General features: G+C 50.3%; 3 protein-coding genes across 3 annotated transcripts; 1 reads left to right on the top strand and 2 right to left on the bottom strand.

Moving 5' to 3' along the window:
- Window positions 1-1,568: 1,568 nt before the first annotated feature.
- On the bottom strand, window positions 1,569-7,392 carry POLR2C (RNA polymerase II subunit C). Its single transcript, XM_082289873.1, has 9 exons — window positions 7,255-7,392; window positions 6,981-7,030; window positions 6,660-6,728; window positions 6,444-6,496; window positions 6,206-6,334; window positions 5,456-5,507; window positions 4,822-4,990; window positions 2,715-2,789; window positions 1,569-2,072 (listed from the first exon to the last, which is right to left on the bottom strand). The coding sequence occupies exons 1-9, from the start codon at window positions 7,338-7,340 to the stop codon at window positions 1,928-1,930; spliced, it is 828 nt and encodes a 275-aa protein (XP_082145999.1). The 5' UTR covers window positions 7,341-7,392; the 3' UTR covers window positions 1,569-1,927.
- Window positions 7,393-7,497: 105 nt separating this feature from the next.
- Window positions 7,498-14,522, bottom strand: COQ9 (coenzyme Q9). Its single transcript, XM_082290087.1, has 9 exons — window positions 14,414-14,522; window positions 13,515-13,686; window positions 12,799-12,934; window positions 12,300-12,442; window positions 11,954-12,038; window positions 10,702-10,806; window positions 9,388-9,543; window positions 8,958-9,011; window positions 7,498-7,623 (listed from the first exon to the last, which is right to left on the bottom strand). Exons 1-9 carry the CDS (start codon window positions 14,469-14,471, stop codon window positions 7,588-7,590), a joined length of 945 nt encoding a protein of 314 aa, XP_082146213.1. The 5' UTR covers window positions 14,472-14,522; the 3' UTR covers window positions 7,498-7,587.
- Window positions 14,438-21,557, top strand: CIAPIN1 (cytokine induced apoptosis inhibitor 1). Its single transcript, XM_082290088.1, has 9 exons — window positions 14,438-14,558; window positions 16,505-16,687; window positions 16,982-17,134; window positions 18,007-18,083; window positions 18,329-18,497; window positions 18,707-18,780; window positions 19,109-19,224; window positions 19,743-19,812; window positions 20,339-21,557. The coding sequence occupies exons 2-9, from the start codon at window positions 16,531-16,533 to the stop codon at window positions 20,447-20,449; spliced, it is 927 nt and encodes a 308-aa protein (XP_082146214.1). The 5' UTR covers window positions 14,438-14,558; window positions 16,505-16,530; the 3' UTR covers window positions 20,450-21,557.
- Window positions 21,558-23,136: the final 1,579 nt, after the last annotated feature.

Raw genomic sequence — 23,136 nt, 5'->3', positions numbered from 1 at the left:
TGGGAATCTGTGGTCTGTAAATACTGTGTTTCAGGGTGGTGTAGCTTGTGGCTGAGGCTGAGGGGACGTGGGGACAGAGAAAGGCTGCTCCTCGCAGCATGGCTGGGCACAGAGGGGCTCTGGGACCCCAGCACTGCCCAGCAGTGTGTCCCCCCTGGGGTGAGAGGTGGAACTTGCTCTTTTTCTGGCTACGCACCTCATCTGGAAAAGATTTAACATTTGTTACCAAAAATGTTTGGGTTTTCTGTTTTTTAAGGAGTTGCTCAATGAATAAACAACCCTTATCCACATCCACCCTTCCTGTTTGTCTGTTCCATCCAAGCGCGCTCGGGAAGCGCAAGTGGGAGTAGTGCCTGCCAGAGAGAAAAATGCTGATGGGGGGAGATTTCCTGAGGTTCCTGGCAGCACGCTTGGCTCAGGGCTTTGTTCTGCCTCCAGCCATGGCCAGGACATTTCAAGTGAAGCCCTAAAACCACTGGGAGAGGAAGAAGGGTGGAGCGAGTTGCCACTCTCCATCAAACAACCCGGAGTGGAACAGCATGCCAGCAGCCCACTGTCACCCTTGCCTCCAGCTCCCCGGAGCTCCGGGGATGTGCCAGGGCGGTGGTGGCTCCAAGTCCCCATGTGAAGGTGTTTCAAGGCACACCATCTCCCAGCTCTCCCAGAGCTGTGCCAGGTAAGTTATCCATGCCATGACTGCCTGGCAGCACTGGCCTCAAGGTAAGACAGCCCCACCAGCCAGCGCAGTGACCCCTCCAGGGACGGGGACATGCGGACCCATGCTGCAGCCAGCTCTGCCATGGGAAGGAAATGGAAGCAGCAGCCTGGAGAGGAAGGCAGTGCTGACATGGGCTGCTCTCCCCAGCTCAGCATGACCCTGTCACTACTCCCTGAACTATCCCCATCCACAGCGGGATGAGCACAGGGGCACACAGGCCTTCCCCTCCCTCCCAGCCTCCATGGTACAGGAGCTGCGGGTCTCTCCAGGAAAGTGTCACCAATAAGCTCATCCCAAGCCATGCTGGGCACTGATGGAGGGGAGGAGGAGGGGTGACAAAGGCCATTGCTGGAGCCTTTCAGCCACTGCCAGGGGGGTCAGGGCATGGGATCTGCACCAAGCTCTAGCCCAGCATACACTGCAGGCTGTGGGCACAAAGAAAGGTATCAGCCAGAGGCCATTACTGACAGACCCTGTGCCACCCAGCTCCTCAGAGAAAGGTTATACAGCACAGGGGTGGAGTCTGTTCCAGAGGAGTCTGTAAGTACAGCTTCACCTGCCTGGCCCAGCTGAGCTCCCCTACAGCGCTGCCTTCTGCAGCAACTCACCCACCCCAGCCTCAAACATCTGCTTTAAAAGCAAGCCCGGATCAATGAACGACGGGCTGCCAACAGGAGGGGTGCTGCTCTCCTCAGGAGATAATGTCACAAGCAGCAATCAGCATCAGTGAGCAATGCTCCCTCCAAAGCAGATCTCATTAAGTTAATGTCTATTCGAGAGAAGTAAATGATGTGACATCTCCTCCAGCAGCTTCGGATGAGCTTTCAGGGATGACAGAAAAATGTGGGGGTAAGGCTTTATTCAGCACAGTAAAAAATGGACATGTAAATAAAGCAGGGTTGTGTAACAAAGGTACACGCTTCCCGATCCCAAACACCACATGGCCAAAATCCAGCACCAGAACCAAAACTCAGGGATCACTTAAGAGACAAAGCCTGTCCCAGCTAAGATGCTCACTGACTGATTCCCTTCCTGTTTTACCCTACACATCACAATGGCTTTCCCTGGGAAATAAGGCCAGGGAAGAGGCGTCACCAACCAGGTGCTGGGCCAGGAAAGGCAGAGGGAGATGGTGGGGAGGTAAAAGCCTCTCCCTAGATCTCAGCCAGGCATCACTCACAGCTCAGCACTCTCTTGCAAGGAGCCACCTCAGTTGATAGTGAGGACGTCACTCTGGATCTCGTGGCTCAGCTGTGTCTGGAGATCACTCAGTTTCTTCTTGAGGCCGGACAGTGCAGACAGGACGATGGTCTCGGGACGCAGAGAACCGCAGGACTCCACGTTATAATAAAACCTGAGGTTACAACGCAAGGGGTTAAGTCACCATCTGCTCTGCAAGGAGGTGCACATTATTTCAGCCATCCATACCCACAGCAGGGAGATCTGCCTGGAATCCCAACCATCATCATCATCATCATTCACCTCCCAAGCAGGGTACAGCCAGTGCTGCCCCTCTACAACCATCACACCAACACTCACAACTTCATGGGCTGTAAGAGCACTTCTGATATTGATTTCTGTTCAGCACTGTGACCTGCGAGCCACCACAGAGCCCCAGGCCAGGGACTAGGGCTGGCTGAGGCACTTTTGCAGCGCAAGCAACACCAGCAATCAGAGCGTGAGACACACACAGGTGAATGAATACCTTAAGCCAGGGTATTTCCCCCACAGGCCTCACACTCCACCGAGTGTGCACCACCCTACCTGGCAACACAAACTCAGGAGAACTGTCTAGTATCTCCCAGAGGGGAAAACCTGCCAGACCTGGGCATATCACCACTTAACACCAACTCCTGCCCTGCTTTTCAGGGAATGTCAGCTCCCTGGTCTGGCAATTTCAGCACAAAGTAGACACTCCTCTATTAATGAGAGCCCGTGAGATGCACCCAGCCAGTCACCCCATCTTCCAGCTGCAGCACTGCATTCAGGTCCCTACCTTTCTGGCTTCCCATTGGGGTCATAGGGAGCCTGAGCATCCTCGTCATCGATCTCTGAGTACTCACTCTTGGGCCTGGAATCAGAGAGCAGGAGAGGTTAGCACAGAGCCCCTGCTCCAGCCTGGCCCCAGAGAGCCCAGGCACTCAGTTTGGCCCCAGAGAGCAAGCTCTGGGGCTCACATCCAGCACACAACAGGGGGGTTATCAAACATCAAGTTACAGAAAAGAGCTCAGTCTCACATTGCTCTTTCTGGCTCCTCATTAATGCCACAGAGTAATCCAGCAGCACTGCTAGAAGAGGATCAGCCCTGCTCTGCCCAAACTCAGCAAGCCCTGTACTGTGGCTCATAAACCACCTACACTGGTACAAACAATCTGGCAGCTGCTCACAGTGAAGGGATATCAATTCCTGAAGGGACTGTGTTTATGGAGCCTAGATGCTTTTATGGAGTAATGGACCTTGGGTTATCTTTTCTTTCTACTTTCCACTGGGCCAGGAAAGCAATGGAATACTCCAGTACTCAAGTCTGTGAAGCCCAGTTGGCTTGAACCCAGCAGGAAAAAAACCTCAGACATCAGCTGCATCAGTGAGCTCCATCCTGATGTCCTGTGCCTCCACTCCTCTACCAAAATCACTGCAATACCTGTGTGTCACATCTTTCTACCTGCTGCATCCCTTGGTTTAGAGAGCACCACACCAGAGAGACTGTGTGGAACCCCTTAATCCGTGTAAGAAAACCCAGAGCCTTGAGCTGTCTGAGAAGCCAGCACAGAAAATCCTGTACCTGTACCAAGGTCTCCCACTGGCCTTCCTCTGCCCAGAAACACTGATCCCAGCACCCTGTAATCAGCTGCCTGAAATAAAACTGTATTTTTCAAACAAACCCTCTGCCTTTACAAACCACTGAGAGAGATGAAGTGTTAATGAATGGAGTTGGGATTTCTTGTTACTTGCAGAACCACCCATGACCAAAACAGTGCAGAGGTTTCCACCACCCTGACAGCTGTTTGGAGAGTCTAGCTGTATGCCAGTGTTCTGCCAACAGCCTCAAAAAGCAACTACCATGAAAAACTAAACCAAAAATCATAGCTAGCCTTGGACAGCAGAAGCCTTTGGCTCTGTATTGTCTTCACAGGGAGTCAGATGAACTTGGAAAGAGAGACATATCGTCAAGAACTGGCAGCTCCAATATCAATCTTCTTGTGGGATTTTTCCAACTTTTACATATATTTTGTCTAGAACTTCTCAAAAACTGTTTCCTGGTGTCCTGTTGTATGCCACACCAGGCTCCTGAGCCTGCAACCCATCAATGCTTACAGCAGCACATCCACTACCCTGCCTGGTCCCTGCTCTCAGCCTGCCTTGCCTGAAGCACCTGGTTCCTCGCTATGCTCCTGGCTCCAGCATGCTCAGTGGCAGGATGTCTGCCGTGATCACTGGGATACAGAGCCAGGAGCAGCTCAGGTACCTGTTCATGAAAAGTGATGCTGGATAAAGTCCTTGCCCATCCAAAGCAGGGCAGCAGCTTTCCAAATGTAAACTCACGTCACTTTTGGACGAGAAGCAGCATGCAACTTGTGCAGAATGGTATTTCAGAGGAGAGAAAAGGGCCAGAGAGGGAAACCCTGCCAAAGCTCAGGCTCCAGGAGTGAGGAGATGTATGGGTTAAATCAGAGCCATACTGGGCTTCCTTAAGCCAGGCTGAAAAATCAGCCTTGCAACCCAACCTTCCACTCTTTGCTCTCATAGCAGCTTCTTTCTTCTCATATGGATCTGTTCCTTCCTCAGACCTTACCTGACCTACAAAAGACTTGCACAGGGAAGATCAGCAACAAGTGGTGAAAAAGGGCATAAAAGCAAGGTAAACCAGCAGTGATGGTACGTGAGGGAGGACAAGAGATGACCACAAACCAGTCCACCTTGTGTGCAGCTGCAAACAAGCGACTGGCCTTGCTACCCAAACCCAGGAGCCGAGTCTGTGCAAGGGGATGTGGCAGGCACACTCCCCATCACTTACTGACCCAAATTATCCCCAGGGCTGAAGAGTAAGTTGTTGGCTGCTGGAAAATCTTTCCCAGTCCCTGCAGACAGACACCAGGACATACCACTCCTCTGGTTTGGGGTACACCGTGTGCCTCAGAGCGTTGTCGGGGTCGTACTCGAAGGCCACGCCGGCTGTGGGGTTCCACTTGGCGTGTTCCTTGCCAAAGCCCTTCTTGGCATAAGCTCGCAGCCGCAGCTCCTGCCCCTTGCGCAGCTTCACAATCAGGATGTCTGGAAAAGCACACGCTGGTTTGAGAAGGCTGCAGAGGAGAAATGAGCGTGCAGGATCACACTGCAGCAAAGGCAGATTTTTGGTGTCCAGGAAGGTGTCACCAGCATCCAGGGTTTGCTTGGATTTTTAGAGGGGCTCAGCTGTGTCCCCAGAACAGTTAAGTAAAAAGGAGCTGCCCAGGTCCCCAGGGAACAGCCAACATCACATCATTTCACTTCTTTGCTGTCTGTAAGCTCTCACAAGGAGAGACAGAAGCACCCTCTGACTTTAGTTCTGGGACAATCTGTAAGTGGCATTAAGACAAAACACTACCCCACTGATGCAGTGACACCAGCAGCTCAGAAGTATCCGATTTATGGCTGCCTTATGGTTGCACAGCTAGTAAAGGAAGAATGAGTTCAAAGAACCTGAGAGAAAAGTTAATTTCCTCCTCCAGCTCTTATTCCCAGTGACCCACCACTCACCATCCTGCTCCACGTAGTCATTGGGGTCGTTGTCTCTGCTCCGAGATGTCACCTGCAGCAGCAGAACAAAAGCAAGCAAATTATGACAAGATCAGCTTGGATGAGTGCTCCAGCCCTGCACAGCACATCTGCTCGGTTCCCAAAGTCACTCCCACAGCTGCCGTAGATGACACACAGCACTCAGAGCACCTCAGCCAAAGGCAAGTAACAGACAGCAGGCTCCAGATGGGCTTTACCCAGGCAGACACCGTCACCAGCAGGAGCAGCCTCAGGTTGTGGTGACATCTGGATCCACCTCAACAGTGTATTAGAACATTCTCTGTAAGTCCCTTTGCATCTGTCCCACTTTGGCACCGCCAACCCTCCCCAAGATGACTGCACAGGAGCTGTTTGGCAGTACTGCCCTGGCCCAGGCTCTTCACACTCTGCCATGCTGAGAGCCAAGAACCAGCAAGCCAGAGGCCTGTCAAGGGGCAGCCAAGGATTTTGGGATGAGGGTTGCAGGATGAGGCCATACTGCTCTGCACCCCATCAGACAGCAAGTGAAGGACAACGCAGCAGAGACGAGGAGGACATTGGCACACACGCTACTTCTGCAGCTATTCCTGCTTTGCTCTCCCACTACAGTTTAAGTGGAGCTTTGGGCAATGTGAAACATGCTCAGAGGCCTTGCTGTGTCTACATTCCATGTGTTTGCTACCCTGCCTCAGCAGGAACGCAGAGCAGGACGCGCAGCGGGACGGCACCAACCGGAATGACGCGGGGGTTGTTGGAGATGAGGTCGCGGGATGTGACGTGCCGAGTCTGGTCCTCGTTGCAGCGGACGTCCAGCGTGAACTCCACGGAGCACTCTGGGCAGAACTCGTCACACGTGCAGTCCTGGGACACACACACGGGTTCTTCATGCAAGAAACTGCCAGAGCTTTCCATCAGATCAAACACCCACCACCCTCAAAAATGATTCCCCCCAGCATTTCGCCTGACTCACTCTGGAATATTGCATCTTATCCACAATGTCATCGCTGGTGAGTGGGATGAGACCTGTGGGAAGCAGGAAATCACAGGAATGTGAGTGAGACCACAAGAGCCCCTAACTCTCCTGCCAAGACAGTGGAGGAACAGCACCTGACAAAGGTGCTTCAGCATCTCTGGACTGATTTTGCCCACAAGCCGCCTTCATCTTCCTCCCCACCCCAGCACTCACCCAGTCTGTGTGCAATGAATTCATCGTGGAGCACGGAGGAGTTGGCATCTATCTGGACCCAGTCAATGGCTGCAGAGGAGAGAAAGTCACAAGCTGAGAAATACTCATGTGGGGAAAAGCCAGCCTGTGAGGTCACAGAAAACATTACAGAGACTGTAGAGACACACCGAGGCAGCATCTGCAGGGCACAGTACTGCCCGAGCACGGGTAAGGAGAGGCAAAAGCAGCGGGGAGGTGTGGGAGAACACGGAGGGGAAGTGATGGGAGCCACAGGGAGGGCAGTCCGAGGGACTGCGACCACAGGCAAGCAAAAGGCCTCACCTATGATGGGGACTTCTGCGATGAACACTCTTCGAATGGAATTTGCCACCCTGACGGAGGGAAACACCCGTGTTTAGGCATGAGGGAGCGTGGGGCTGCGGGCCCGCACAGACGCCGACCAGAGCTTCTGCGGGGCTTTGCCTCAAGAGACCCTCCCGGCCGAACCGGAGGCGCCCTCGGGGAGGCCGGGCCCGTGGGGCCGCTCCCGGGGCCTCCCGCGGCCGCTTCACCCCCGGGCCCGCCCGCCCCGGCCCGGCTCCGCGGCGGTGCTCACGCCAGGTCCGTGTTCTCGATGATGAACTTGACGTTCTCGTCCGTCAGCTCGGTGATGCGCACGGTGGGCTGGTTGGCGTACGGCATGGCTGCCCCGCCCCGATCCCGATCCCGATCCCGATCCCGATCCCGATCCCGATCCCGATCCCGATCCCGATCCCGATCCCGCCGCCCGGAGCGCCCGCCCGGTCCGTCCCCACCCCGCTCCCCCCGGCCCCGGTGCGCCCGCAAAAAGAGTCCGTGCCAGGCTGAGTACGACTTTATTGGTGCCGGGGAAGGGCCGGGCGCGGCTCCTCCGGTGCTCGCCACCGCCATCGCCACCGCCGCCGCCGCCTCACCGGCGCTGGTTCAGCCCCGCCAGGTTCTTGATCTGTGGGCACAGGGAGAACGGGGTTTAGTGCCGCTGTCCCGGGGCGGCCGCCGGAGCAGGTGCCGAGGGGAGGCCCGTGTGCTGCGAGCACTGATGCGGGGGGCGAGAGGCATCACTGTGGTCTGGGGACAGGCAAGGATCAAACTGGATCCACCTCCGGCCACCCCTCTGACCGGAACCTGCACTCCCGGTCAGTAGGTTTCAGCTTGGGTTTATTTCTGCGGCCATGCAGACCTCGGCAGTGAATTTACGCTCACTCATTCATTTTGCAGAGACCTGCAGAACCCAGCACGCCTGGACAGTGCTACCCTCGGGACACCCTGGACGTGGGAGGTTCGGGATGTGTTCCCCTAATAGTTATGTATTGGGATGATTCTGCCCTAAAGCCATCTGACTACAACCCAGCCCACTTCAGAATCCATCCAGTTCCTCCCGTTTATCTGTGCAGTGGATCTGCTGCAGGGACAGACCAAACCTCGGCAATGGGAGATATCCCAGACCCGAGAGCATCGTGTGGATGTAAAACAGAGCCCGGGATTTCTCTAGTGGAGGATCCTTTTGGCATATGCAGGTATGAAAGAGGAGAGACACTAAATTTCACCATAACTGCAGGGGGAAGGAGGTGAGAGAAATTATTGAGAAGTGCTTCATCAGTAAAAATAATTTCTAATTTATGTTCCAGCCTGTTTGTCTTGTCCTGATACAAGGTAAATGTATTTCTGGTAACAAGGAAATCACTTTGTTGCTAAATGCGATGGGAGTTGTCCAAAAATAGAATCACAGCGAGGCCCTGAAGCCCGTCAAAAGTCACTGCTGGGTACACAAAGAGCTATTTCCCAGAGGAAGTGCAGTTCCCTCTGCATGGACAGAAAGCAGTCCAGGACACTACCAAGAAGTGAATGAATTCTTGGAAGGGCACTGGGGTCAAATGAAACAGCCTGAGGAATTCACCCTGCTGGCTCAGAGACAGGTGCCACCTCCCAAGTATCCATGGGGCCACTGACCCTCTGTCAAGATTTCCAGCACAGGGCCTGGCAGAGGGAGAGATCTTGTGACAAGCAAGGGAAGACAGTTGTATTTATTCTGGTCACCTCTCTCATCCCTAAAGCTCACCCTGCAGCTTCTGACTTATTTTCCTTATGCTCTATTACAAGTTATTTCACCACAAAACAGTGAACTAACGCCAAACTACCCAGGAAATCACCCTTAAGTAAATCTAAGTTATGAAAGACGATTGTTTTTCCATGTTGTCCTCTAGATTTGGGAGGAAAACACATGATGACATTCAGAAGCAATTCTGCTCTCACAGCCCAGCTGGTTTCAGCATTACTTACAGTAACTGCAGCTCCCATCAGACCCTGGACAACGGCTTCTCCAGTGGATTGTACCTGGGAGACACAGGGAGAACACGACCTTTTGCTTCCTGCAGTTGCACTTGTGGCCCCCAAACACACAGATGGAACGGACAACAAACGTATTTGCTACAGAAAGGTGCTGACAGCACCACAGACAAGTGACAGCCGCAGATAGGACACATGGAAGGGGTTTCCTGGGATGTCTCCTAACCATTGGAACAGTCTGACAAAGAGGGCAGCTACATGTCATTTTACTAAAAAACACATATTAGTTTATTGATTGTGAACTGACAGCAACAAGGGTGTCTCTCAGCAGATGTGGGATCAGCAGGATGGAAAAGCCAGGTGTGCCTGCATATATCCTTGGGGAGAAGGGATTTGCTGCATGCACACTTGTCCCTAAGGTTACCTGACTGGCAGTATTGCTCATGGTCATGGCATCAGCTACTCTGTTTTCCAGGAAGCGCCAAGTATCCTCGAAGTCAGGGGACGAGTCCTGCATCATCACCAGCTCAGTGGTGTTGTAGATGCCAGTGAGCACAGCCCGGCGAGTGTACCAGTTAAACTGCAGGGGCACAGGAGGACAGAGACAAAGCTGTGATCTGAATGCACATCAAGAGTGCAGCTATCAGAGAACAGCAAGGGAAAATCACACACCCACAGCACGTTCCTTCCCCATACAGGGGAAGTTGACATATGCAGCTGGATCTCTCAGGGCCTGTGACAAAACTCTGTTCTCTTCATGCTCCTAAAAACCCACGTGAAGGAGTCTCTGAGGCATGAGAATACTCTGCCTGGCTCCTGGTGTTGGGAAAAGGGACCTGCTGTGAGGACTTTAAATCCCTTTACTGGGAAAGAGGGAGCAGGCTCAGCATCACGGCTTGCCCGGAAAACTCATGTAACCAGTCAGAAGGTGCAAACAAAGCACCAACATTAGAACCTCTTCTAATCCCTGCATCAGTGAGACTTTAGGAACAGCTCAGTGCAGACACTGGCTCCAACATGTTGATTTGACTTGCATAACACATAAGGGACTTTCAGTTCCTGAAGCAATTGTGTTCTTTCAGTTGTCTTCTGGTTTATTCCTTTAATTTTTTGCCCATCTTATTTATTTTTCACTGCAGTAGCTTCTCTTTTATACACAGATAAAAGAAGTTTATTAAAGTAGTTTGTTAAAATGGTTCATTTAGCTTTTTCCATCTCTCCCTACATCTATAAGAATTAAAGTAATTTATTAATTGCTATAATTAAGGTTATAATTTTCTTTTATTTCCTGCCAGAAAGATGAAAGCTTTAATAAGCTACTGGTATTTTTAGGTAGGTTCTTTAAAGGTTTTCAAGTCAAGTCTGTAAATGCTACTGCTGGTGGAAGAGAGCTGTTTGACAGACCCACTGCTCACTCACTGAAAACAGGATCAACTTCTTAGTCTCAAAATCTCAACAACTTTGTCTGTATCTTCAAAAACAAAAAAGAAGAGCACTTAAGAGCCTAGGAAAGTAGGTCCTTTTAATTTGCACTAATCCCATTGGCAGTAATTTGCATTTAGTCTCAGTGGCTCTTAAGAAATTAGACTGTAGTTTATAAAGACCCTTGGATGCCTCTGAAATGTCTTCTTCACTCAACAAATGAGCCATTTGCAGAGGGACTCAACCCCACTCCTACTTGAACCCGTGATTTTGCTGAGGGGTAGAACCAGCTTGTCCCCAAAGCAAAAGGACTCACATCTGTGGACTGGTCCCCAGCATAGTGCCAGATATCATCGATCATGCAGGTGAGGAGGTTGAGGCTCGAAGGGATGTTACGTGGGAGTAACAGGACACTCAGGGCCTGCAAAGGAAACACACACAGAAATGGGAGACCAAGAGAGAAAGATGCAATTTAAGCAGACCAACAGTGCTCTGCTCTGTTATGTTTTCCCTGTTGCTGCTGACTTGCCTCCAGCTCCCAGTGACAAGTCCTCCCAGCTCTTTGCAGTCCTTACAAGCAACAGGATGTGCAGGGAACACACAGTGTGGCTGGCAAGTTCAGGCCCCACCCTGTACTGGAGCTGAAAGATCCCTGCTCAGTTCAGACATCCCTGTGCCTCTCTGGCATGGAAACATCTGAGGCTGAGCTGACTCATCCTGTGCTGTGCCCTTGTGGGTAGGGAGTCACATCTCTCATTTCTCTGAATTTGACTTTGAACTCAAGAGTGGCAACAAGGGCAGAACAGCACCAGCCATAATGGCCCTGCTGGGATCCTGCAGCCTTTGAACATAATCACACAATGCCAGGAGAGACACAAACCACCCACATCCTTCACAAGGTAAATTATGCTAATCTGGAAGAACAACATGAAGCCTGTACTCTCTCTCTGTGCATGGGGTGCTGGATTCAGCTGCCCAGAGGCCAGCAGTGGTTCTGGACAGAGGCTGACCTCACAGCAATCTTTGCAGCCCAAGATTAGGAACTCTTTGCTTGTCACTGTGGCCACAATTCAATTCCTTTCCCACGCTGGGAAGAACGGCTTGAGAGTTAAATCTGTATTTTGAAGCATGGAGCCCTCTCAGTTCACAGCTCTACCCTCAGGCTGCCAGGGTTTTGTCAGTCAATGATAGTTTCCTGCAGCAAAGCAGTTCTGCATTTCCAGGTGTCAGGTGATCCCAGTGCAGCCACAGCAACACTGCACAGAGCCTGACTTGCAGTGACACTGCAAATAGAACTGAGCAGAGACACAGGTTATACCCTGGGGATGCCAGATGAGTGAACAACAGAGAGCTTTGCCTTTCCAGAACTGCGAGAAATAGTTGCTCTAAGGTCACCTTTAACTGCCTCCTTCCAAGGTTGCTCTCCTCTTGAAGGCTACTAATCATTTGAACCAGCCAGGGCTTCATTTACAACCTTGAACTAATCTGGTGGAGAGACTATGTTGAAAGTCACAGGGTGTTTAAAATACACACACGCAAAGGAGACAATGTTGGTATTACTTTTATACCTGGGGCCATTTCTCAATATATGGAATCAGCATCCTCAGTCTGGCTTCCACAGCATGCCTCAAGAATTCATCTATAGGCTTCTTCCTGGGTAAGGAAAAAAATAATTAGGAAGCACATCCAAGTTAAATTCAATTCTGATCTTGAAAGATCAATCTCCACCTGGCTTAGCATTAGATAAGCAAAGTGTTATATATCCTTCATGCCTTTGGTTCTAGTCTGTATCTGGGAAAATGGCTTTATTTGGGTAGACTACACTTTTAACTTATCTGTGTCCCAGGTGGCCTCTCTGTCTATGCAGTTCCCAAAATCTGCAAAGGAAGACATTTGTTCACACCCAGTACTCACTCTGCTTCACCCAGCTGCACTAGTTTCTGCTCCTTCTCCAGCAGCTTGGACAATTTGTTGTTGCACTCAGACACGAAGTGCAGGATCAGTTCACTGCCATCACTGTGAAACATCCCTGCTGCAGCAACAGAGAGGCCCAGGGTCTGTAGGGAAGAAGGGAGAAGCACAGACCAGGTCAGACACTGCTAAGAGGGATCCAGCTAGAAAAAGTTTCATTAATTTTGTGGAAGACATTATATGAATTTAAACAAAACAACGCTGCATTAAAAAGCACTTCCTGTACATGTTTTCCTCTCTTTAGGATCACTACTCTACCTCATGCCTTAGTCTAACTCTGAGGGGGTTATCTGTAGCAGCTGGGTTTCATTCCGGCCCAGTAGCATTTGCTGACTTAGGTGCATCGCCCAAGAGTATGTGGGGGAAGCATGCAGGCCTGGCTGTCTCTGCACTTCAGCTCCATCCAGTTTTCAACTGGTTTGTTGCTTCTCTCCCCACATACCTTGGCTCCCTCTGCAATGGCCTCTGCAGTCCAGCCATGTTCAGGCACAAACTCCAGCGCCGCTGTGAGGATTCGATGCTGCAGCTGCTCCTCGCTCTCATAGTCCTCAGACTCCTGGCCGCCCTGGCCAGTGTAACTATGAGAAGGTATTGTTACAGTGAGGGGAATGTCACCACCAAACATCAGAACCCTGGACTCTGCCACTCACTCACTGACACCAGGCACATTTTGAGACATGCTTAGTATAAATCTGGCCTCCTCCAGTAAAATCCTTCCCTGTCCAGAAAAACGATTCTTAACGCACCTTTGCTGTGAGAGAAGAGAAAAATAAGGGAAGGAGGGCTCAATGCAGATGCCTACACAGAGACCAATCAGCCCCACATTCCCCCTCCTTTACAGAAAACTAAACTACAACCTTTTCTAACACGGGCATATGGACAACATATTGTCCCTATTTTTTTAGATTTACACAAAAATCCAGAAGCAAAGACATACCCTTTGCAGACAAGAGAGCTTCCCTCTTGAAAGCAAGTCCCGTACTGTTTCCATGGTGGAATTTGCACTGTCACAGCAAACCAGCTCTCTAGCTGCTACAGTCTGGGGCTCCTTAACTCTGGATCTTGTTGTCTTCAAGTTTCAGACGCGAGTTTCAGGAAAGCAAAATCCCTCCAATCCCTCTGTCCGTGGGACAGTGCCAGAAGGAGCTGGTGAGTTACCTGGGGCGAGGGCCCTGCGGTTCCTCTTCAGGCTGGTGCCCAGCTGGAGGCAAATCAAAGCGCTGCTGAGAGGAAGATGTCAATGGCTCCTTCCTGTGCTCGTCGGATGCTCTCCTCAGCGTAGCCGAGGCCTGGAGAGCACGAAGTGGTGGGTAGTGCTGGCACCTGACCACTGCAAGGGAAACCAAGAGTCAGCATCTCCTTCCCACACCAGGACGCATAGAATATTCAGGTGGAGAGTTGTGGTGAACACAGCTGAAAAGAACAGAAATTCGTAGAGCCTTTTTTTACGCTTCTGATTAGTGCCAGTCTCAGCTGAGCTCATGTCTACGTGAAAAAAAATAAAGCAAAAATGTTTTGTGAGGGAAAGAACAGTGAAAATGGCATGTATTGCAAATAGTTTCCCAGTCTTGGACTGGAAACCAGGCACCCAAACATGCCCTGTCCCCTTTTTAGCCCTGATTAAGGGGTTAGGTGGAAGGCACTGACCTCCGAGCAGGGGACAAGAGGCAAGTCCTACTCGGGAGCCGAACAGCCGTGACAGACACCACATGGTAATCACTGACCGATTACTCAACGACACTCTGGGGGGAACTTTTAATTTAGCCGCTGGTTTTTTGGGTTCTTTTTTTTTTTTTTTTTTTTTTTTTTAACAAATTTCGTTTCACGGCCGACGCTTTTAAAGAAAAATACCACACAGCAACCTCTCCTTCAAACCCACCCGCTCGGCGCCCGCCGCGGTTCCCTCACAGCCCTCGTGCCCTTCACCTCACCTTACCCCGCCCCGCCCCGCCCCGCCCCGATCATCGGGGGCGCGCACGGGAGCGCGCACGGGAGCGCGCGCGGCCCCCCCCCTTCCCTCCCCGCCCCGCGCCCCCGGCGCGCCCCCCGCCCCTCACCCGCGCGGCCCCGCCACAGCCGCCAGCCCGCGCGCCGCAGCCCGCCCGCCGCCGCCATCTTGGAAGCGGGCAGAGCGCGATGACGTCGCGGTGACGGCGTCAGACCGGGACGGGCGAGCGGAGCCGAGCGGGCCGAGCGAGGGAGGTGAGCGGGGAGCGCGGGGGACGGGGACGGCGGTCCCCCTTTTTTCCCCTTAAAAATCTTTTCTCAGACCTCGCCTGAAGCGGTGTGGGGGGGGGGCGGGGGACGGACTGTGTGTGTGTGTTTAATTCCTTCACGAAATTCCCCTACGTCTCCTGTCCTTGCTCCCTCCAAACCGTCCCTGCTCGATGACCGAGAGGTTTAATTTCGCCTGTTCTCCACGTGCTTAAAATGCGCACCTGCTGTAGGGCCCGCAGCCTTGCGCCGCGTCCCGGCCGCTGGAAGCCGGAGCATTCCCGGCCGCTGGAAGCTGGCTGTGCTGCGTCAGGAGGCTGCAGTTTACAGCCCTGACGTGCTGCAGAACCCTGGAATGGTTTGGGTTGGAAGGGACCGTCACGATCATCCCGTTCCAACACAGCAGGTTTCTGATCCGCTGAAGCGGAACCTGCGGTATTGTTTAGTCCCCTTCCTTTCCCTGTTCCTCAGGGACTGTTAAATGTGTGCGACACGGAGATAAGGGCCCCTCCTCACACCACCCACCCGGCATCCTCGGCCTCCTCCCCGCGTCTCAGGGCACTGAAGGTGGTGGTGCTGTTGGTGCAGGTTGGACTCTGATCTTGAAAGGTCGCAGCCTGCTGTTCAGAGAGGAAGGTGTCACTTCGGGTTTATCTTTCCCACCTTAGCCTAACAGCTTAAGTATCTCTTGATATTTTCAGCTTTCTTCTTGGGAAAGGTGACTTTTTAATGGGATTAATATGTGTGTTCATGAGTGTTACTGTCTGCTGTAGCTGCTTAGCTTGTGTCACACATGCAAAACCAGCTGTGAGATGTTACAACCTACGGTGTACATCCGAGGTGTACATTCCCCACCTGGTTGGCATTGTGGTTGTTTTAGTGTGAATTCCTACCAGAGTAGCTGAGAAAAGGCACAGAGTGCCCCATTCTGAATTTGTTTGCAGTTTCCAGGAGAGAGGGGGAGTCCACAGCACCCAGAGCCAGAGGAACTGTAGGTCAAAATCCACTCCCCACCTGACTGCAGTTAAATTTGGTACAGCATATCCACGAGCTGTGCTTCAGTGACAACGTGGTGGCAATAAGGCATTACCCAGGATGTGTGATGTAGTGATTCCTGGTAAAGACCTTGCTTACAGCTGTCTCTCCTGAAGTAGGTGTGTGGTGTGCAGCTAATTGAAGACACGCTGGGCAACTGTTCTGGTCACTACTGCTCTCTGTTCTCTGTGGTTGTGTTAAATTATGAAGAAAATAGGTTTATGTTGGATAGAGGAAAGAGGAGAGGTCATCGGGTTCAGTAGCTGGTGCTGCTGTGAGAACTGGTGATGATGGGATACTATTGCCATACAAAGAATACAATCTCATATAAAGTATCAGTGGAGACAGCTTTCTCAAAACTGTCACTGAAGGTTCTGTTCTGCTCCTCCCTCCCTGTAATTTGCTCACCCTGTGCAACCAATCATAACGGTGGGAAGAGCCTCAATCTGGAATGCTGGAATGCTGAAAGTTACTTTTTTCTTCTGTTGTACTGCGTAAGCAAACTCTGCTGGGTTGTGTTTGGAGTAGGAGAGACAAGGCAGTGTTTATATTCAAATAGCTGTCACTGCTCAGGAAATTCAGAAATGCTGTCTTATTCAGATTTTTAAGGAAAACAGGTGATTTTTTTGTTGTTTTTTGGTTTCTTTAAAGCACAGCATGCAGTCTTCCAGTAAAACTAATGCCTGAATGGGAGAGAAACTGAGTTATGGCCTGAAGTGTAGCTCTTTCTTCATGTCCTGCTAACGCACAGCTTGTGGGAACTTTGTGCTGCCTGCCTCCAGAAAATTATCCCCATTTTTTAAAAAACACCTCAACCGATTACGTCACAGTGCATAGAGGTTTGTGCTGTGCTCAGCACTTATCCTTCCTCTCCCTCTCCCGCCCTGTTCCTCTCCCAGCCACTGCCAGGTGTGCTGCTGCTGAAATGGGGGAGTATGGAGTCACTCCAGGCCAGCGTGTGGCCATCGTCTGGGACAGCTCCTCGCCAGTCGAAGCCCTCAAGGATTTGGTGGATAAAGTCCAGGCGCTGGTGGGAGCTGATAATCGTGTCTCTGTGGAAAACGTTAACCAGCTGCCTCAGTGTAAGAATGAGCTTAATTTTTCACTGTTTCCTTAACAGGGTAAGGGTTCTGCTGCTGTGTGAGCCAACACCTTCCTGCTTTGGGAGTCAGCACTCAGAACATCACCTGCTGCTGGCTCTTAACCTGGGCAATCCAGCAGGGGAAGTGATGCACCCTGGCTGTGCTTCTATGCTTGGTGTCTTTAGTCAGTTGTTGCTGTTGCACACAAGCATGAGGGCTGAGGGAGGTGGAACTGGTGTATTAAGCTGTATGTGTACATGTGTAAAATTGTACCATCTTCCTCTTTCTTCACAGCGGCTCACAGGGAGTCCAGTTTCGATGTAATCCTCTCGGGCATGGTACCAGGCAGTACAGCACAGCACAGTGTGGAGCTCCTGGCAGAAGTAGCTCGGATACTTAAGCCAGGGGGCCGTGTCCTTCTGAAAGAACCAGTGGTTACAGAATCAGGTGAGAGAATCTTGCTTCCATGGCAACATAGCATTTCTCGTGAGGATTAGGCTGAAATAGAAAGGACAGGAACCCCAATTGACGTTCAGAGATTTTCATTCTCCTGATACACTAACCCAAATCATGAGGTTTTTATCCTGTGCTTAAGCTGGTATCCATCAGAGATGTTTGCAGTCACTCTGCTTCTATCAAAAATGCTGGATAGGCTTGTTCCTAAACTACACTGAAAAGCTTCAGTGATCACTGTTTTCTCCTCAGGGTGCAATGTTAAGTAGTTGTAGATGTTGTCTTTCTGAGGAGCTTCCAAAGTGGTTTTAAAAACAGGTGACAGGTGCTGAAGAGAGTGCCCCAGAAGCCAGTTGAGAAATAGTTATCCAGAAAAGGTTAAAAGTGGTTGGACTGGGGTTTAAGAGAAAAGCCAGAGCGCCTGCCATGGTACAGCTAGAGGAGCCATGAGAAGGTGAACACAAGATGATTTCTTAATGTAATGTGTTCATTTAGGAGTCCCTGTTTTGAAAACTTAATGAGTAGTTTTCTTTAATAAGTAAAAATGTTTGGGAGTGAGTTTGTTTGGGGTTTGGGGCTGGGTTTTTTATCTTATTTCAATGGGTATTGATTGGGTTGAGAAAAGTTTTGGCATATATAGAACATACTTGGAGCTAGAATGGGTTTGTAACCCCATGCTGTTACTTTAATGAACAAGCTGCTGCTGCTTTTTCTGCTTTGTTCCTGCTGTCAAGCAGAAAGGGCCCAATTTTAGTGCAGAGGTTTGGCTCAAGAACTTCCCTCTAAAGTTCTTGCTCTTCCAGGTTTCTCAGTGAGCTGTATTCTTGTTCTTGCCTCCTGCTACTCTATGCTTTTGTGTCTTGCAGGAAACAATGGCAAAATCAAGACAGCAGCCAAGCTCCTCACAACTCTGACTCTCTCTGGGTTGGTGGAAGTGAAGGAGGTAGGCATGTGTTCACCATTTCCAGAAATGCCCTCGGGCAGTTGCTTGGGGATTTGCTGGGAGATGAAGTTTTTAGCTACCCTGGTTTGCTGTAAATGGCCACTGCCTGGCACAAACTTTAGTTATTGTCAGCGTGGTGTTTTTCTTCAGGATTGAAAATACTGACTATCTGTTCACTGGAATGCTGGGCTTGGTGCTAAAAGAAGGGGTTCTGCATGAGGTTAACTTAAAATCTTACTTTGCAGCTGCAAAAGGAAGCGCTGAGCCCAGAGGAGGTCCAGTCTGTCGGAGAACATCTGGGTTACCAAGGCAATGACCTTCTCATTGTTCAGATAGAAGGCAGGAAGCCCAATTTCGAAGTGGGATCCTCCAGTCAGCTCAAACTGTCCTTTGCCAAGACACCTGGTCCTTCAGGTAAGGAGTGGAGCATGCTGAATATCTGGATTTCCTGGCTCTCAGTGACAGGCATCACTTGGAACAGGGAGACAGTTCCCAAGCAGGGAGTGCTACAGTAAAAACCTATGAAGTAGGGCTTTCCAAAGTTGCTTGAACTCTTTATTTGTTGGGAGTAGATGGGGCAAAAGCTGCAATAACTGCTGTTTCTTCCTTTGTTTTGACTCCAGGAAAACCCTCTGTGGACCCAGCTGCTGCCAAGCTGTGGACACTGTCTGCCAATGATATGAATGATGAAGAGATGGTAAGTGGTTTTCTTTGTGAGGCTTTGCTATTCTTTCTCTCTCCCCATTCTTTCCTATTCTAAATACTTTCAGTCATGCCTGTTAGGAAGCTTTACAACTTCAGAGGTAGAAAAATCTCCCTAAGACAAAATAGCTCATCTCCTTCATGGGGTCTGGAGAGCTCAGTGGTGTGGTGAGGGCAGAGAGGAGGCAGGAATAAGAGGGCACAGCTGCAGCACTTTAATGCCAGTGTACAGATAGCACTATGTCTTCGAACGTAACTTAGCAGCGTCATTCCCTACTGAAAAGTCCATTTCCTGCATTTTGTTTCCCATGGTGTGTTTTCAGGATCTTTTGGACTCTGATGAGCTGTTGGATTCAGAAGATTTGAAAAAGCCAGATCCATCATCCCTCAGAGCTCCATCCTGCAAAGAAACGGGCAAAAAGAAAGCCTGCAAGAACTGGTCAGTGCCGGAATTCATGTATCGGTGAACCTTTCAACTGGAGCATTAAACTCTTAAGAGTTGGAGGGATTTAAAAACGATTGTAGGCAATTTGCTGTTCTTCAGAGCCTTATTCTCTTGGTTCATGTCCTTTCTTATCTTAGTTATTGGAATGTAAACACAAATACAATGAAAATTGGCCTGTGACTGCTACAAATTATCACAATGGTGTGTATTGTTAACAGCCATCCTGGAGGTGGCTGCATAGCTTGTGCAGCTTGCCTAAAACCCTGGTTTCTCACATTCCAAGGAGAAACAGCACAAGTAGCGAGTGCTGTAGTGTCATTTCCCACTCAGTTTTAACTTGAGGAGTGTTTCAACACTTGCTATACAAACCATGGTGCTGAAGAACAAAGTGAGGAGCATGACTCCCAGAGTCAGCTGTGAGGGCTGTTGCACATGAGTAGGGCTGGCACAAGTGTTGATGACTCATGACCTTTAAGCAGAAAGATGCAGGTGACTTCTTTGTTTTTCTCCAGCACATGTGGCCTGGCTGAAGAACTGGAACAGGAGAAGAAGAGCTCACAGCCCAAATCTGCCTGTGGAAATGTAATTAGTAATTTTTGTCTCTATACTGTGGTTTGCAGTATATGATCTCTGTGTAAGAATTGCATTCCCTAGTAACTGCTGTCTGAGCTGGATCACTGCTTCCACACACTGCCTCTGCAGCTTCTGCAGAGCTCCAGCCTTTGCCCTGTGCTCACGTGCTCTGTACCAGCACATGCTGTCTTTTCTGTCTCCCTAGGGGAGTCAGAGTGAGCAGTGAGCCTTTTCCCCTTGCTCAGAAGCTAACCAGGGATCTGCTCAAGGAGGGCTGCCTTTGGGGAGCTCAGGGGACTCCCCCAGCCTGGGCACACTGGGTGGGGTGGAGACATTTCTGTGTGAGCCCAATGCCTGCACAGCTCTGCCATCCACACTAACCAGATGTGTTGAGAAGGGGGTAGAAGGGAAGCAGTTTCTGTGCTCTTACATGCTGAGGAGCATGAGACATCTCTTGAGCTGGAGAAACCATGTCATGGGAAGAAACCTGAAAGTGGCACCTGCTAACAGACAGTGCTTCTCTTTCCCTTGCCAGTGCTACCTGGGGGATGCATTCCGCTGTGCCAGCTGCCCTTACCTGGGGATGCCTGCCTTCAAGCCTGGAGAGAAGATTCTCCTGCAAGAGAACCAGCTGCACGATGCCTAACAAAGACATGTCCTGCCAAGGACTCTGCTGCTTTTCCGTCACTCTGAGGTTCTTCCTGCAGTCCTCATCCTCTCAAACTCATGCTCTCCAGCTAATACTCCATGTGTGGAGGGACACTGCGGGCACTGACACTGCTGTGAGCTCACCGCTTGCCATCAGCCTTGGGCTGCCTGATCCTCTGGTGACAAGTCATGTATTAGACTTCATGTTACACCTTGTTTTGGCTGACCTGACTTGATCCTGGACGCTGGCTGTCACAGCGTGTCCCACCAGCAGAGGGAAGTACAGTCACGTGTCAGGTTGTCCTTGTGTGCCTGTGGCATTTCCCATGCCCATGTCCTACAGCTCTAATTAGTCCTGATTTTCCCTGGTGAATCAGCAGCTCTGGCTCAGCCCCCGGCATGAGTGGGCTCCTGCTCTCTTTGAAATTTGAACCTGCAGCCCCTTATCATGTGGAGATGGCTCAGCAGCTCCTGTGGCAAGTCAGGAGCAGGGAGTACACTTAGCAGTATGTACTCTTAGCAGTGTGCATGATCTTCTTAGGAAAGGCTGGCAGGCATGATCAATTTCCAAGTGTTTTGGGAGTCCCCTACCCCCAGCTGTTTCCAGCAAAATGACAAAGTTTCAGTCCCACCAAGAACTCCTGCCTTTAAGGCAGGGAGCTGATGAAACTAAACTGATAACACAAGGGCAGTCTGAGACTGTCACCTCTCTTGGTGGTCACCCAAGTGAGTTACCTGCAGTGTCAAATACTTAAGAACATAGCAATAACTTAATCTCTAGATGATCTTTGGTCGCCATCTGCTCCCTCTCTGTGAGATACTATTTATTTGTGTAGTTACTGCTAGTGAAGCATCCTGCAGGTGTGGGATGAGGGTGCTGTTCACATTTTGTGCCGGGCTTGCTTCTCACCCAGGGAGGGGGAGGAGGAAAGCCCACATCCAGTGTCTCAGTGGGGATTGTTTTGTTTGGGGCTCTTGCTCTACAGGATGTGACTGCTTATTGTGTGCTACCTGAGTTACTAAACTCATGGAGGGTGCTGGGATGAAAGGCTGCTCTGTTCTTGAAATAAAAGTGACCAATAATAAAGCCTTTGTTTTAAGGCTGGTATGAGTGGTATTCTAAGTGTGTTTCTCCTTCTTCTTGGCCTCTCAGGGATTTCTCAAACTGTTCAACTATTAGGTTGCATCACCTATCTTTCACTCTTCCCCAGTCCTTGCCTCTGTCATCAGCAAGAACCGCTGCCAAGGAGACAGCAGTTGTGTGGTAAACCACCTGTCCAACCAACTTGCTGCTCCTAGTTCATGATGTAAGGAAGTGGGCAAAAGCCTCTGCACACTTATGGCCTTTGAGAGTTTTATTGCCTTTTCTCAGCCTCACTGGTAGGAGAAAATCAGATCTCTATGATGTCTCTGATAAAAGGCATCCCTTACCCTGAACTCCACTTTCCTCTTGCCCGAACTGGGAGAAGCAGCAGTTTTACTTTTGTTTCTCTGCATGAGTCAGCCTTCCTTTGTATGGCCAGCAGAGCTTGAGGGGCAGCAAGGACACATTCCATGCTCCTGGCAGGAAAACCCATCAGGGATGTTTCACCCACCTGCCCTGGGTGCACACAAGGACAAGGGGCCCTCTCCATATGGAGGTGTTTGGGGCAAGGAGAGCGTTACTGCGTTACTGCTTTATCTTCACACGTTTGCTTAGCTGCTTGTGATAGCATCTTTTTGAGAAGTGAAATTTGGAGGCTCAGCTCTGGCTGTAGTAGCTGCTTCACCTTTTTAAAAATAGCCAATGAGCAAAGATGCTGCCCCCACCCTTCCTGCTTGCATGGGAGAGGTTACCTCAGCTACTTCCTCCAGCAGCCCTGGCTGCCTTTCCCCACCTCTTGCTTACTCATGTTGCTGCTCCAAGGCTATTTCATATCTTCTTGCCTGGTTCCCTGTTAAAAAAGCTATCCCAGATCTGATTCCCCATTAACCTTGGGCACAAAGGAGGATGCAAATGCAGCACTATGAATGTCCCAGCTTCCTCCATTTCATTGATCAATAACTCTTCCCTGGTGAAGCAGTGAGCCACGTTTTCCCCTCCACTTCTTTTTAAGGCAGTTAAGCAAATGCAGAGCCTTTGGCAGCCCTTGTTAATCTTAAATTGATTTGTACCTCAGCTTTCCATTTTTGTCTCTTTGCAATTTAGTGAGCATGTCATTCTGCTCATATCCTTTGTGGTTTTCCTCATGGCCTTCTACTTTGACCAGTGGGATTCTGAAGAACTCTGCAGCTGTATTTGCCTCCTCTGAAACTTGCCCCCTTCCCTCAGCAAATAATAACTGGCTACCAACGCTGTTAGTACAAGTCTCAGGTGCCTGGATCAGCTCTTCTTGAATTCATGAGCAGTCTGTCCCTCTTAGTTGAAGGTTTTTAAAACCCTTTTCTCCTTAAAATAACAACATAAGTAATTTCATGCTATAGACACATGAGAAGGGTTGTGCTGGTCCAGCAGAAGGACCACCTAGCCTGGCTATAGAGTATCATGGGATCCTTTTAGGTTAGAAAAAAGATGTTTGAGTCCAAGTTACCCCAGCAGGTGTTTATGTCACTGGTGGCAGGAATATTGATGGGGCATTGAATGGAACTTGGTCATGCAGGTGCTGATGATGTCATGCCTGGCAGAGGAGCTGATGGGGTGAGTGT

This window comes from Coloeus monedula (genome assembly GCF_965178545.1).
Source record: "Coloeus monedula genome assembly, chromosome: 13".
In the NCBI taxonomy this organism is placed as follows: domain Eukaryota; kingdom Metazoa; phylum Chordata; class Aves; order Passeriformes; family Corvidae; genus Coloeus; species Coloeus monedula.
The sequence above is the reverse complement of the archived record's forward strand: the minus strand, read 5'-3'. Positions and strand labels throughout refer to the sequence as shown.

Coding starts and splice junctions, on each gene's coding strand:
- CIAPIN1 (XM_082290088.1), top strand. CDS start 16,531: ATGGGGGAGTATGGAGTCACTCCAGGCCAGCGTGTGGCCATCGTCTGG. Junction 18,498..18,706: donor CAAGACACCTGGTCCTTCAG/GTAAGGAGTGGA, acceptor TTTTGACTCCAG/GAAAACCCTCTGTGGACCCA. Junction 19,813..20,338: donor CCAAATCTGCCTGTGGAAAT/GTAATTAGTAAT, acceptor TTCCCTTGCCAG/TGCTACCTGGGGGATGCATT.
- COQ9 (XM_082290087.1), bottom strand. CDS start 14,471: ATGGCGGCGGCGGGCGGGCTGCGGCGCGCGGGCTGGCGGCTGTGGCGG. Junction 12,443..12,798: donor CCATTGCAGAGGGAGCCAAG/GTATGTGGGGAG, acceptor TCTTCCCTACAG/ACCCTGGGCCTCTCTGTTGC. Junction 9,012..9,387: donor TGAGCAATACTGCCAGTCAG/GTAACCTTAGGG, acceptor TGTGTCTCCCAG/GTACAATCCACTGGAGAAGC.
- POLR2C (XM_082289873.1), bottom strand. CDS start 7,340: ATGCCGTACGCCAACCAGCCCACCGTGCGCATCACCGAGCTGACGGAC. Junction 6,335..6,443: donor ATAAGATGCAATATTCCAGA/GTGAGTCAGGCG, acceptor TGTGTGTCCCAG/GACTGCACGTGTGACGAGTT. Junction 2,790..4,821: donor TACCCCAAACCAGAGGAGTG/GTATGTCCTGGT, acceptor CTCTGATTCCAG/GCCCAAGAGTGAGTACTCAG.